Genomic DNA, 13,373 nt, shown 5'->3' on the forward strand with positions numbered 1-13,373 from the left:
AATGTTAAATGGACTGTAGCGCAAATCTGCAAAATGCAAAAAGCACTAAAACTACATAGGTGTGGATCCAGCCTTTGTCCCCAAACCAGACAGTGGATGGAAGTTTTATGATTTTAGGAAATTTAATTCAGTGACAATATTTGACACCCCATGCCCGTGCTAGGCAAGCTCATAGACAAACTGGGGACAGCCTGTTATTTGACAATTCTGGACGTAACAAAATAAAGCTGGCAGATCCCCCAGAACCCCCTGAAAGCGCCAAGGAAAGACTGTATTTGTAAGCCTGGAGGATTCATTTCAATATAAAAAAAGCCTTTTGGGTTAAAAACTGCCCCGTCATATTCCAGAGGGCCAAGGACAGAATCCTATGACCCTACCAGCAGTATGCTTCAGAATGTCTGGATAATATTATTGAAAAAGTGCACTGACTTGGAATCGCACTGTAAAGCACGTTTTACTGGAAATCCCCAAAAAGTGCACCATTGGTTTTGAGGAGGCCAAGTATTTAGGCTACACCAAAGAAAACACAATCTATCCAAAAATAGCCACATCCCACAAAGAGGAAAAGGGTAAGATCTTTTCTTGGCATATCTAGTTACTAAAAGAGGTTCCTCCCAATCTTTATGTTAGGAACTGGATTAGATGCTGGTGACACTGTGGTTCTCGGCCCTCAATGGTGTAGTCCCTGTGTCCAACAGTGGGTGCCACCCAGTAACCAGCAGACCCCAGCAATTGGTCTTCACCTGATTCTGGTTGCTTGGATGATATTTATCACTCCGTTTCCACACTGCTCCTGCTGCTTTGTACCCAGTGATCCTGCTCCTGTACCCCTGCTTTGTACCTGTTATCCTAACTCAGTTTGTGTTGTACAGTACCTGCTACACCAACCCAGCTGCCTTGAACCTTTTATCCTTTTCCCACCAATTGCACCTACTACCTGATCCAGCTTCCTCTACCTGCTCCCTTGTACTTGATTCCTATTCTGGCCCCCTTTCTGACCTATCTCACTGCTTTTGCTACACCTCCCATCTGACCCAGTCTTACCTGATCTTTCCCTGATTGTATATAGTTAGATATTCAGTTAGATAGGTTGTTTTTACCTAAGTAACCATCGTAATGTGTGTTGACTATTGTATTTATATGTTTGTGGTGTTGTATGATTTTGTCTCTTGCTGTATTCCAAATAAATATTATGTTTATTACACTTAGATCAGATTCCATCTCCTTTATGCAGCTACACAGATCTGGTCACACCTGCTTTTGCAGGATACCAGCACTTGGTATCCTAATACTTTGCAACTCTTGTAGCCCATTAATTGACCTTACCAAGGGGAAAGACTCTGTTATAATAAAACAGTCCCCCAAAGTGGACAAATCATTTCAGGTCCTAAAGAAGGCTCTTTGTATATAGCCAGTTTTGTATTCCCCACATTTTTACAGGGAATTTGCAGTTCAGATGGATGCAACTTATATTGGTCTAGGGTGCTGTTGTTACAGGTACATGATGTAGAGGAACACCCCATAGTGTACCAAAGCAAAAAATGAATGAATATAAAAAGAAATATGCATTTATGGAGAAGTAGCATTTAGCTATAAATAAGGTATTGGATGCACTAGCATACTGTTTTTAGGGTGCTATTTTGATCTAGTGACCAGTCATGCTCCCCTGAAGTGGGTGGCTCAGAAAAACAAGATAACTGTGGGTGAACTGGTAGATTACTGTTTTTTTTTTATGGATAGGTGGATGAACTGGTGGGTTGTTGCTTTTTTTTAGCAGTAAAGCATCGGCTAAGTACTAAAAAAAATATATATACACTTTGTCCCAGGTACACTCTTGCTACAGGTCTTCCAACAAGGGGGGATGTAACAGGATATCTTACAGGGAGCCTGGTAAGGTCCTGTTTAGCAGTTGCACATTTCACAGGCTCCTGTCTTACACCTTCTGGAGCCTCGACACAGATAGGTTTTTGTTTTGGAATTTTGTTTTGCATAGTGACTTATAATAATTGTCCCATACCCCCACAGATATAACACACAGTGAGGGAACACATGTAACCCCTTGATCGCCCCCTAGTTTTAACCCCTTCCCTGCCAGTGACATTTATACAGTAATCAGTGGCTATTTATAGCACTGATCACTGTATAAATGTCAATGGTTTCAAAACAGTTTTTGATTAAAATCACAGATGACCGCCATTACTAGTAAAAAAAAAAAAAAAATAATGCCATAAAGCAATCACCTATTTTGTAGGCGCTATAACTTTTGCACAAACCAATCAATATACGCGTAATGCAATCCTTTTTACCAAAAAATTGTAGAAGAAAACATATAGGCCTAAACTGAGGAAAAATTGTATTATTATTTTTTTTTAATGTGGGATATTTATTATAGCAACAAGTAAAAAAAAATTGTGTTTTTTTTTTCAAATTTTTCGCTCTTTTTTATGTATATAGCACACAAAATAAAAACCAAGGTGATTAAATAATACCAAAAGAAAGCTCTATTTGTGGGAAAAAAAGGACATCAATTTTGTTTGGGTACAACGCTTCATGACCTCGCAATTGTCGTTGCAGTGCCGTATCAAAAAATAAATGCCCTGGTCAGGAAGGGGGTAAATTCTTCCGGGGGTGAAGTGGTTAAAGAAAACAAAATTATAGCTTATAGCAACTCAAACTAACGTGGCTCTCCTTTTACAATAAAGCATCGGCTGGGTAATAAAATTGGAAATGTGAACATTTTGTCCTGGGTACAATCTTGCTGTTCCAAATCCATCTATGGCCATCTTTACGCATCTCCAAGGCTTCTGTTTTGCACCTTCTGGAACCTCTAGGCCACCTAGGAACAGTTGGGACACACAGTGAGGGCTATGTGACCTGGCAAGCATATAGGACTGCTAGGTTGAAAAATGAATTGTTTGTGTTGCTTACAAGTGCTAGACTTGTGAACCCTGCTAGTTAGGACTGTAAGGCCGCCTACACACGATTGGAAATTCAGATAGGAAAACCGTGGATTTTTTTCCGACTGAATTTTGGCTCAAACTTGTGTTGCATACATACGGTCACACACAATTCTGACTGTCAAGAACGTGGTTACATACAACACTACAACGAGCCGGAAAAGTTCAATGTTGAGGTTCAATGATTCCAAGCATGCGTCAAATTAATCCTAAACATGCATGTTTTGCATTGCAAGAACTTTTCCCATCAGAAAATTTGAGAACCAGCTCTCAAATTTTTGCTGTCGGAAATTCAGACAGAAAAGGTCCAATGGAGCCTACACACAGTCAGAATTTCCAACCAAAAGCTCACATCAAACTTTTCTTGTCAGAATTTCCGAACGTGTGTACGCGGCATAATGCATTTGTGTGGTTAGTGCCAAGACAAAGCTAGATTTTTGCTTTTGTTTCATTGGAGCACTGTAAAGTACCTTTATATATTGAAAACAGCACTTATTCACTAATAAATGCACCAATGTATGTCAAGCTAACATTGGTCCCTGTACCTTAAAAGGTTGCTCACCCCATCATGTATCTATCCCAACCTCACAATAGATACTGTATTTATTGGCATATAACACTTACTTTTTCACCCTGCAAATCGGTTGCAAATAGTGTGTGCATGTTATACGCCGATACTGGAATTTGGGCTGCCTCGGAGAGAACGGAGAGGGGGCGGGACGAGCGCCGTCAGATTACATACAGCGAGAATCTCCTGTTTACTCACTGACCTATGTAATAGAAAGCCCCGTCTCATGGGCCGGCATTGGATCAGTGTTCTGTCTATCACAGAAGTTGGTCCAGGAGGCGGGACTTTGTATTAAAGAGGCTGCCGTGTAAACAGGAGACTCTCGCTGTATGTAATCTGAACCGCTCATTCCGCCACACCTCCCTCAGATGGGCATTGATCAAGCTGCATTCATGGCAATGGGGAGGCTGCAATTGGGCATTAATCAAGCTGAATTGATGGGCAATTGTGAGGCTACAGATGGGAATTGATCAAGCTGCATTGATGGGCAATTGTGAAGCTGCAGATGGGCATTGATCAAGCTGCATTGATGGGCAATTTTGAGGCTGCAGATGGGCATTGATCAGACTGCATTGATGGGCCCTGACCCTTATTTTGCTTCAAAGTTCTTTATTTAAAATGTACATTTTTTCCTGAAACTTCCCTCTTAAAATGAAGGTGCATGTTATACACCTGTGCATGTTAAATGCCCATAAAAACGGTATATAAGTTTCCTGTTTTCTGCATTAAGCAGGTTTTTTTCTATGCTATATGTATTAAAGTCTGGTTCAGAGATGTAAGGGAAGCATATAGGTATGTGTCACTACACTTTAAGCTCATTTTTCATCATTCTGGAAAATGTGAAAATATTGTACTAGAAGGTCACCTTTTTACATCTGAACAAAAGTTCTACCATTATTGATGCTTTATGTACAATTTAAAAGCAAGTTAGGAGAAAACCTTTTTTTCTTGTACTAAAAGCCCAAATAAATTCATGTAATTTTTCATAATCCAAACATAAGCATAGCCCTGGCTGCATCACAAAGTGGGCAATAATCAGAGTAATTTTCTCTTTCTTTTTTTGCTTTACAATGATTATTGAAAAAAAGAAGCTTTGACCAAAATGTCACAGGAATTCGTGCAGTTTCTTTCAAATGGGCAATATTCTGGTAACACACTCAGGGGAAGGGAAAAAAGGAGACAGCTTTAAACATATTATATTTTAATCTGCAAAGACCAAAGGAAAGAAAATTTGTCATGGCAAGCAATTTATTTACAGAAAACTGTACAAAAGCAAATTAAATTATGTAAAATATTTCATAAATAGAAGTGGACTAGCGTTTAATACATTTTGCTTGTTTAGCATAGCTGCGTGCATAGTGACTTATAATAAACAATACTAAATTGTTCTTTGCTTCACTATCAACATCCAAGTTGCAGAACAATAGTCAATGATTAATATTACAAACAGATCATACCACATTGTATGCAAGTGTATTCAGTTCCTTTAAGGAAAGTTAGAAAATCAGATAATGATAACTATCCCAGCCTTAAGTTTAAAGAAAACAATGTTTATTTCTGCCAATTGCAACTCAAACCAATGTGGCTCAATTTTTGTTTTTGCTTTTGACCTGCTTGGGCTTTTTATAGAGAAACCTTAAAAAAAAAAAACTTTTTAAACCATGTTAATATATATATATATATATATATATATATATATATATATATATATATATATATATATATATATATATATATATATATATATATTTTTTTTTTTTCTTATCCTTTCTCTGAAACTCGGACAGCAAGCCAGCCAGTCCAGAATCATATTCGACACAATTAAATGCAGTTTTGAAGGAGCGACAGACGGTAGGATTGAGGTTACAGACTTTATATATTCATATTTACCTATATACACACATATAAAGTAGTTAAGATATTATGCATAAATCTAGAAATGTCATGTAAAAAGGCATGCACAGTTCATCTGAAATCCTAATGTGGTATGTGTATGAATATTATACAAACAAGATGAAAATGCAGTCAAACACAACTAATGTAAAATAATAATAGTTAATCAAAGAAAATTATTTGATTACTCAACTTTGGATTTGTGTATTCATCATTATGTACAGTTAGAACACAAGCCCAAGTGTATAACACATATTTCAAAGGTGCTCCTCTATATCAATGGTGTAAACCCCTCAGAGAATAAACGAATTGTTCATATTGGTCTATCATTAGGAAGCTTTTTTTTTACAGTTTTTAAAACATGATGTAGAAACTGTAGAAGCTGTCAGAAAAAAAAATCTTATGAAATGCAGAGAATTGATAAGTCGGGATGAGCCCAGTACCCTTTATCTTCCAAATCTGACCATCATCTTACAATAATAACAGGAATAAAAGGCACGTGGCAGAATTTGCATTCACTCTTTTTATTGTTTCTTTATTTTTTTACTATTTTTTCCTTTTTCTTTTCTTTTTTTTTTGTTTTCTTTACTACAAAATCCTTTAAATATATGTAAAGGCAACATACAGAAACTATTCAAATGAAATCTAAAATTTAAAAAAAGGAAATACTGCTCTCTTTATCATGCCAAGCCAAGTGAATAGAGTAATCAACATGTTATATTATGAGGGTTACTTTATTGGTTGTTTGACTAGAAATTATGTGTACAAACAAAGAGATTGTATTTTTCTAATTCAATTTAGCTCTAACAAAATGTAATTGCATAAAATGTAGGTGTATCATAGAAGGTTATTTTTTTTGTTCTTTTTCTAATGGAGTAAAAATTGCTGAATGACTTAAAGTTATAATCATCTATGTTTTTCATTTATGCCATTTTTTTCTATTACAACTGTATTTTTACTAAGCAAATAAAATATACCGGTAAAGAAATTATGTTTGCGTACAGTATGCTTAAATAATTGACTATGCAGACAGGAGACGCATGCAGTAAAACTCCATAGGTATACAAAAAGCATTTGATGAGTTTTTGTTTTCAACTAGTACTTACAAATTATACAATGTTTCATAACTTCAGTGATGTCAAGTTTTGGATCCATTTTTTCCTATGCCTATCATACAATAAATTTGCATTTATGTTCATGAAGGTATGCCCATGTTTTACAACTACCATGCACAAAACAACAAAAGCAAAATAGCTAAAGGGCCCCCAAAGAGAAACAAAAATGAAAGATATACACATAAAATATTACAGATAATTATTCAATGAAGTACTGCATTAAATTTAGTTATAAAAATAACCTATTAAAACACAATTAAGTGTATATTTGCATAATACAATTAGGGGAAATTATAACTACTTAAAAGTCAATGCTTTACATTTGCTTCTCTAAGTCTGAAATATGAACTATTTATTTTGCTACCATATAAAGTGTCACCTGAGAAACCTGTAATGATCAGTGTGGGTAAATTATGTTTGGCTTGCAGTCTTCTAGGTAATAGGAATGATCTGTACATTAGTACATTCTGGCATGTCAGGTAAACCAAAGAGTTCATTTTTGATCTACCAAAGCAATGTCAAATGTTCTTTGTTTGTTTTCTTACCCCATCCTAGCAAATTATTACCTGTAAATCACAAATGGCTCAATTCACAAAGCTAACACACCAGGGCAAGAATCCTCTTTTTTTTTAAAGTGACAGTTATTTTTAGCTGAGTCCAGTGAGATTTGAAAATGACAGTCACATAACTGAACATAGAGTGCCTTAGGCGGGTGTTAACGCTTTATGAATCAAGCCTAGTGTACAGTATGTTATTTCTCAACTCTTTCTGTCATAAAAGAAAATGATCTTTTTCAGTCTAAATGTAAAATGTCAATACAGGCATACCCCACTTTTAAGTACACAATAGGGTTTATTTAATATCGCTGGAGAATGCAAAATCCGGCTTACTTCTGCAAAGAAACCAATGAGCTTCTAACCCCAGCTTGTTCAATTAAGCCTGGTAATTAAACCTGGAAGCTTGTTGGTTTCTTTGCAGAAGTGAGCCTGATTTTGCACTTTCCAGCGACAGTAAATAAACCCCATTGTGTACTTAAAAGTGGGGTATGCCTATAATGCTAAAGGGTATTTTTTTATTTTAATTAGTTTTTTCCTTTTTATGTTTTTTCAGTGAACTCCCATCTTTAGATTATTGTTATTATTTTACACCTCAGTCGATAATCAGGCGCCCATTTTTAAAACTGACTATACATTTTTCTTTGCATGGCTAAATCCTACTTAGCTTCCTCATTATAATACAGCAAATTACATTCTTTGCTTGACAACATGTCATTCATTCATATGTGTGTTTGTATCTGTACCTGCAGACTTACATATTAGGTTGCACTACCTTAGACTTTTATTGAAGGCCATTTGTTAGATTTATTTGCTATTTCTCATATTAGCTCTTTAATCCAAAAACATACAGTATATGATCATGTTTACATATTGCATGGATTGTTCTTTTTAATGCTGGTTTTATTTAAGACCGACAATGACCAATAATTTAAATGACACTACATATTACTTCCTTCTGGTTCTGAACTTATTTAAAATGTTATTTTCACTACACAAATGAGGCTTCCGTTGATTGGCTTGAAGCCTCTATGATTTTCTAATTTTCATAAAAACAGCTAGGTGCTTTTTGGAAAACAGTCTTCCCAAATTGTGAAGTAATCTAGGTAAACACACACAAGGAAACAAATGCAGTCAGAAAAGCACAACAGCCTGGGAGAAACCTTCAGTTGTTGACGTCAGGAAAGGTTCCTCTCAAAAACATTGTGCTTATTTTCACTGTGTCCTCCTACACATAGACCGATGACGTACACACAAAGAAATAAATTTAGATTGTTTATGTGTTCTGTTTCGTATAAATGACATTAGTAGTCAATATGGCTGTCCATCTGATGAAGCTTAATACAAACAATGAGTATAATATGGAAAAAGGCTCTTTTTAACATATGTTCCATTCAGATATATCTTGATCCTAGTCAACTAAGCTGTCAAAAATGAATTATTTCACAACTAGACACAATTAGAATGCTATGTTACATGCTTTTGCTTATGAATAACATCAGTGATCTGTGTTCTGTTAATCAGTCCAGTTGCCATTAAAATCTCTTGCAACCATCAATCGAGTGAAAAGAATAGCAGTGGAAAAGCTAACACATGCAAGTAATAACAATGGTCTCTTTATATCACAATATTGTCAAGCAGACATGATAATGAAGTGCCTGATATGGAGGCAAAAGTGGCAGGCAAAGCTTTTGTCTCTTTGGTGGCCCCCTCATATTTTTGTGTTATATTGTTGTAACTGTAAAGTTTTAACTTAATTCTTTGCTCGCAATATATATGAAAGAACCCTGCTGCTTCAAATAGCTCACAAGTAAACTTCTCTTCTAGTTAAAGTGTTGACGGGAGATGGCTTGTACTCCCCCGCTTGCTTAAGGGGAATATCCTCGGGATTGGCTTCTTCACTTTTACTGAATGTGGCTGCATTGAAGGTCTCATACGATGCCAACTTTTTGTTAAGTAGATTCCTGTTGCGATCGCCCATAAGTGAAACCTCTCCATTGGCCAACTTTTCTTGGCTATCTCTTTCATCGACTGGCATGAATGTTGAAAGTTTTGGCTGGTTCTTCGGCTTCCTTTCAGGTGATGTACGAACTGGCATCCAGCAGGAGTCAGAGTGCCCATATTCATCACATTCTCTTGTGCATTTACCAGTTAAAGCTACATCCGGCAAAGGTCTTGAGTCTGGAAAACAAAAAGGCCTTTATTATTAATGGAAACAAAACATTTTTTTATGTACCGAAAAACAGAACAAGACAGTGGTTTCACATAGGCAGACTAAAATGTTTAAAACTTGTTAAAACCATTTACAGAAATAAAATATTTTCTGTAATTGCCTTTAAAACTTTAACATATACATATGTATGTGTATTTTTATTTTGACCTTGACATTTTTAAAGAATCATAAATGTTGATTTTCTAAAGGATTAATTATACTTTATTCTGTGTTCATTCTAAATACCCACATATGATCAAGCAAGATACCTACTGTTTTTTCTTCCTAAATGTATTTAGATGTGCGTAATATGGGAAATGCCATTGGTCATTGCTTTTATCTTTCTGTACACAATCCCTGGAATTCATAAAGACTGGTACAGACAGATTCTGTGAAAGTGTATCGCATGTGTTTTAAAAGCGGTGCAGCAGGTGCCAAATTTATGTAGCCAGACCTTGTCCTTGGATTTGGCACATACTGCGCCACTTTTAAAACACATTTTACTAAATTCTGTCTCTGTACACTAAAAGAAAGTTGGTCTTAATTAGCTCCAGTTTCATAAGATGCGAGCTGTCGGGTATTTCATTTAGAATTTGGCGCAATTTAAGATATGCCTGAATTTGGTGCACAAGTCGCTGTCAGAAAAAAAGTGTCACAGATACTTAATGAATTTGGCTCAGCACATTAGCAAGAGGAATTAACACCAGAAAAGTGGTACAACAGCTTTATTCAATTTCCAACAATAACTGTAGCTCTAACGTTTATCACCGGCCTTTAGATCAAAACTAAGCTGCCCCAAAGAAAAAATCACCAAGATGTAGAGTTGTTTGGCAGAAGAGAAATGCAAAGTATGTTTTTCATGTCTCCTGGTAATTTTTGTCTGCTATGTACACTGTATGATGCAGTATACACTCCGGCTCTATACTCAAAGTGATATGGGACAAAGAAGTAACAGGATCCTGGACCCATCATTGCTGGAGGACCACACATTCAGAGGTAAGTATGCCATAATACATACGTAGGCGGTGCGAACTTGCACATTATGCAATCACCCCCACCAATGAGCGTTTACTTTTGCCTTTATACTTTCAGTGATATAAAGCAATTATGCAGATCAGGAATGCCAGTGGAAATTCAGAAGACACTGGGCCAGATTCAGATACCTCCGCGTATCTGTCCGGCCGGCGTAGCGTATCTACGGTATGTTACGCCGCTCTAACTTTGGGCGCGAGTTCTTTATTCAGAAAGAACTTGCGCCCTTAGTTGCGGCGGCGTAACGTATGTGTTGCGGCGTAAGGACGCGTAATTCAAATGGGGATGTAGGGGGCGTGTTTTATTTAAATTATGCTTGACCCCGCGTATTTGATGTTTTTTTTTAACGGCGCATGCGCCGTTCTTGAAAACATCCCAGTGCGCATGCTCAAAAATCCGCCGCAAAACGTCATTGCTTTCGACGTGAACGTAAATTACGTCCAGCCGTATTCGCGAACGACTTACACAAACGACGTAAAAAATTCTAAACTGGGCGCAGGAACGACGGCCATATTTAACATTAGCTACCCCTCATATAGCAGGGGTAACTATACGCCGGAAAAAGCCGAACACAAACAACGTAAAAAAAAGCGCCGGGCGGTCGTTCGTTTCTGAATCGGCGTAACTACTCATTTGCATATTCCTCGGGTAAAAATACGGAAGCGCCACCTGGCGGCCAGCCTGGAATTGCAGCCTAAGATCCGACGGTGTAAGACACTTACACCTGGCGGATCTTAGGGAGATCTATGCGTAACTGATTCTCTGAATCAGTCGCATAGATACGACCGGCCGAACTCAGTGATACGACGGCGTATCAGGAGATACGCCGTCGTATCTCTTTCTGAATCCGGCCCCTTATCTGCATACCTGTACTTTAAGCAAGAAGTTCTGTGCGACAGCCAAGCAACTGGCAGTTTTTTTCAAATCTGAGCTCTTGTCTTTTATTTATTAATAACATTAGTTAAGTTAAGTTACGTTTTTGATACAAATCATTTAGTTGATGTGAATATGTATTAAAAGGTTGGCCCATACTCCATATTAAAAATATAGAGCTTTGTTGAACCATTCCTATAGTTTCACATACTGTATAAAATAGGTGTCATAATGCCTACCTAAGACCCCTTTCACACTGGGGCATTTTTCAAGCGCTTTGGTGTTAAAAAAGTGCCTGTAAAGGGCCTGAAAGAACCCTCATCTGCAATCCCAATGTGAAACCCTGAGTGCTTTCAGAGCCCTTTCACACTACCAGCGGCCAAAAAACACTGGTAAAGCTCCACTAAGACCCCTTTCACACTGGGGCGTTTTTCAGGCGCATTGGCGTTGAAAAAAATGCCTCAATGGGAAGGGGCGTTTTAGGAGCGGTGTATTCAACACTCCTAAAGCACTGCAAAGAAGCTGCTTGCAGGACTTTTTTTGACGCCCTGCCAGCGCAGCGCCTCAGTGTGAAAGCACTCGGGCTTTCACATTGGGATTGTAGATGAGGCTTCTTTCAGGTGCTTTACAGGTGCTTTTTTTAATGCTAAGACCCCTTTCACACTGGGCATTTTTCAGGAGCTTTAATGTGAAAACACTCAGGCTTTCACATTGGGATTGCAGATGTAGCTTCTTTAAGGCGCTTTACATGCACGTTTTTAACGCTAAAGCGCCTGTATTAAAAATCTATGGTCTACCATTCTGAATAATATTAAAATCTAAAAACCATTCAAAATAATGATGGGGGAAAAAAATAACCATCAGTTCCAGCATGTGTGCTTAACAACTAGCAAGATATTTTGGAATAGACTTTTTACATACATAAAATATCTTAATTCAGTTAAAGAAGCATTGCTTGCGAATTATACAATAAGCCAATCTACTGTCATTACCCACTAGAAATAGTAAAAGCCATTTTGTCAGGCCATGAACAATGATGTCTTATTAACATCAAATATTTCAAATCAATAGCACTAAGTTTGGCTATTGTTGCTAGGCAGTTTCATTGCTTCATCAACAGGAGAAATATCAGGGGGCCCATTAAAGACCATCTCATTAATAGCCAGCACTGGTAAGACATGTAGGCAGGCAGACTTTTCCTAAAGTCTGAACACTTTATAGCAGGTACACTCCATATATACTAAATTACAAGATATAATTTGACTTTAAGGACTTTTTGCAACCCTAACTCTAAGCACTGGATTACAGTTTACATCTGGTTTTTTTGGACCTATTTATAAAAATAACATCAATAATGATATGCATATTGCATTTGTCCTCTAAACCAATCAAATATCACCTTTCATCATAGCACAGGAAGAAGATTGCTGTTTGTTCATAATACAGTGTATATCTTTTGATTTGTCTTCTCCGTCTTATTATACAGTATATTTATACATATTGATATACTTATAGTAGAAACACAAATATCTGTGCCACGCACTGATATTACAAAGTCTTACAAAGAACTTGTCAAGCCTTTTAATCGTACAGCCTATGAATGGGTACCCCAACTTCAACTACCACTGAGCTCTTTTATTGAACAGGAAGGTATCTGCCAGACATGGTTTGACTCCTGAGTTTTTGACCCAACATCAGGCAAGTCCAAGAAAAGCCAGGCGTGTACATAAAAAAAGCTTTTCAGACCATTTGTTTTATAGTGTTATGTCTCTTTCGGGCTCTTTCCTCATGAACAAATTAAATTAATTTCAATTCCATGCTTTTATCAGGAGTGAGCTTCTATTTTGGGTTTGAACACAAGTTCAACCTATCTCCAGCCTATTCGCAGTTCAGTCCAACAGACCATTCCTGTATTTAGCTAGTTTTCTTGCCTGAACCCTCAGCTGATATTTGTAAAGACATGTACAGTATGTTTGGCATCATGTGGTGAAAGCAAAATGACAGACACCTGGCAGGCAGGTGTTTGTGAACCAACCAGTCAGCGATCCTGAGTGACATAATTTACCAAATAAGGTCATAGCCATACTTGGTTAAGGATGCCATTTTGTTTCATACAGCTTGGAATCTGTCATTTGTTATGGGAATAGAAGGATGGAATCATTGGGTGGC

The 13,373-nt window shown here is 37.2% G+C and overlaps 1 protein-coding gene across 2 annotated transcripts in view; it reads right to left on the reverse strand.

Moving 5' to 3' along the window:
* Positions 1-7,601: 7,601 nt before the first annotated feature.
* PCDH7 (protocadherin 7) overlaps positions 7,602-13,373 on the reverse strand; it is a 1,118,542-nt gene continuing 1,112,770 nt past the window's right edge. For both annotated transcript variants that reach the window (XM_040335151.1, XM_040335152.1), the window contains one exon: positions 7,602-9,268. In XM_040335151.1, the coding sequence (XP_040191085.1) occupies positions 8,892-9,268 (377 nt within the window). In that variant the 3' untranslated portion in view covers positions 7,602-8,891. The remainder of the gene's footprint in view (positions 9,269-13,373) is intronic.

This window comes from Rana temporaria, chromosome 1, assembly GCF_905171775.1.
Source record: "Rana temporaria chromosome 1, aRanTem1.1, whole genome shotgun sequence".
Taxonomy (NCBI): domain Eukaryota; kingdom Metazoa; phylum Chordata; class Amphibia; order Anura; family Ranidae; genus Rana; species Rana temporaria.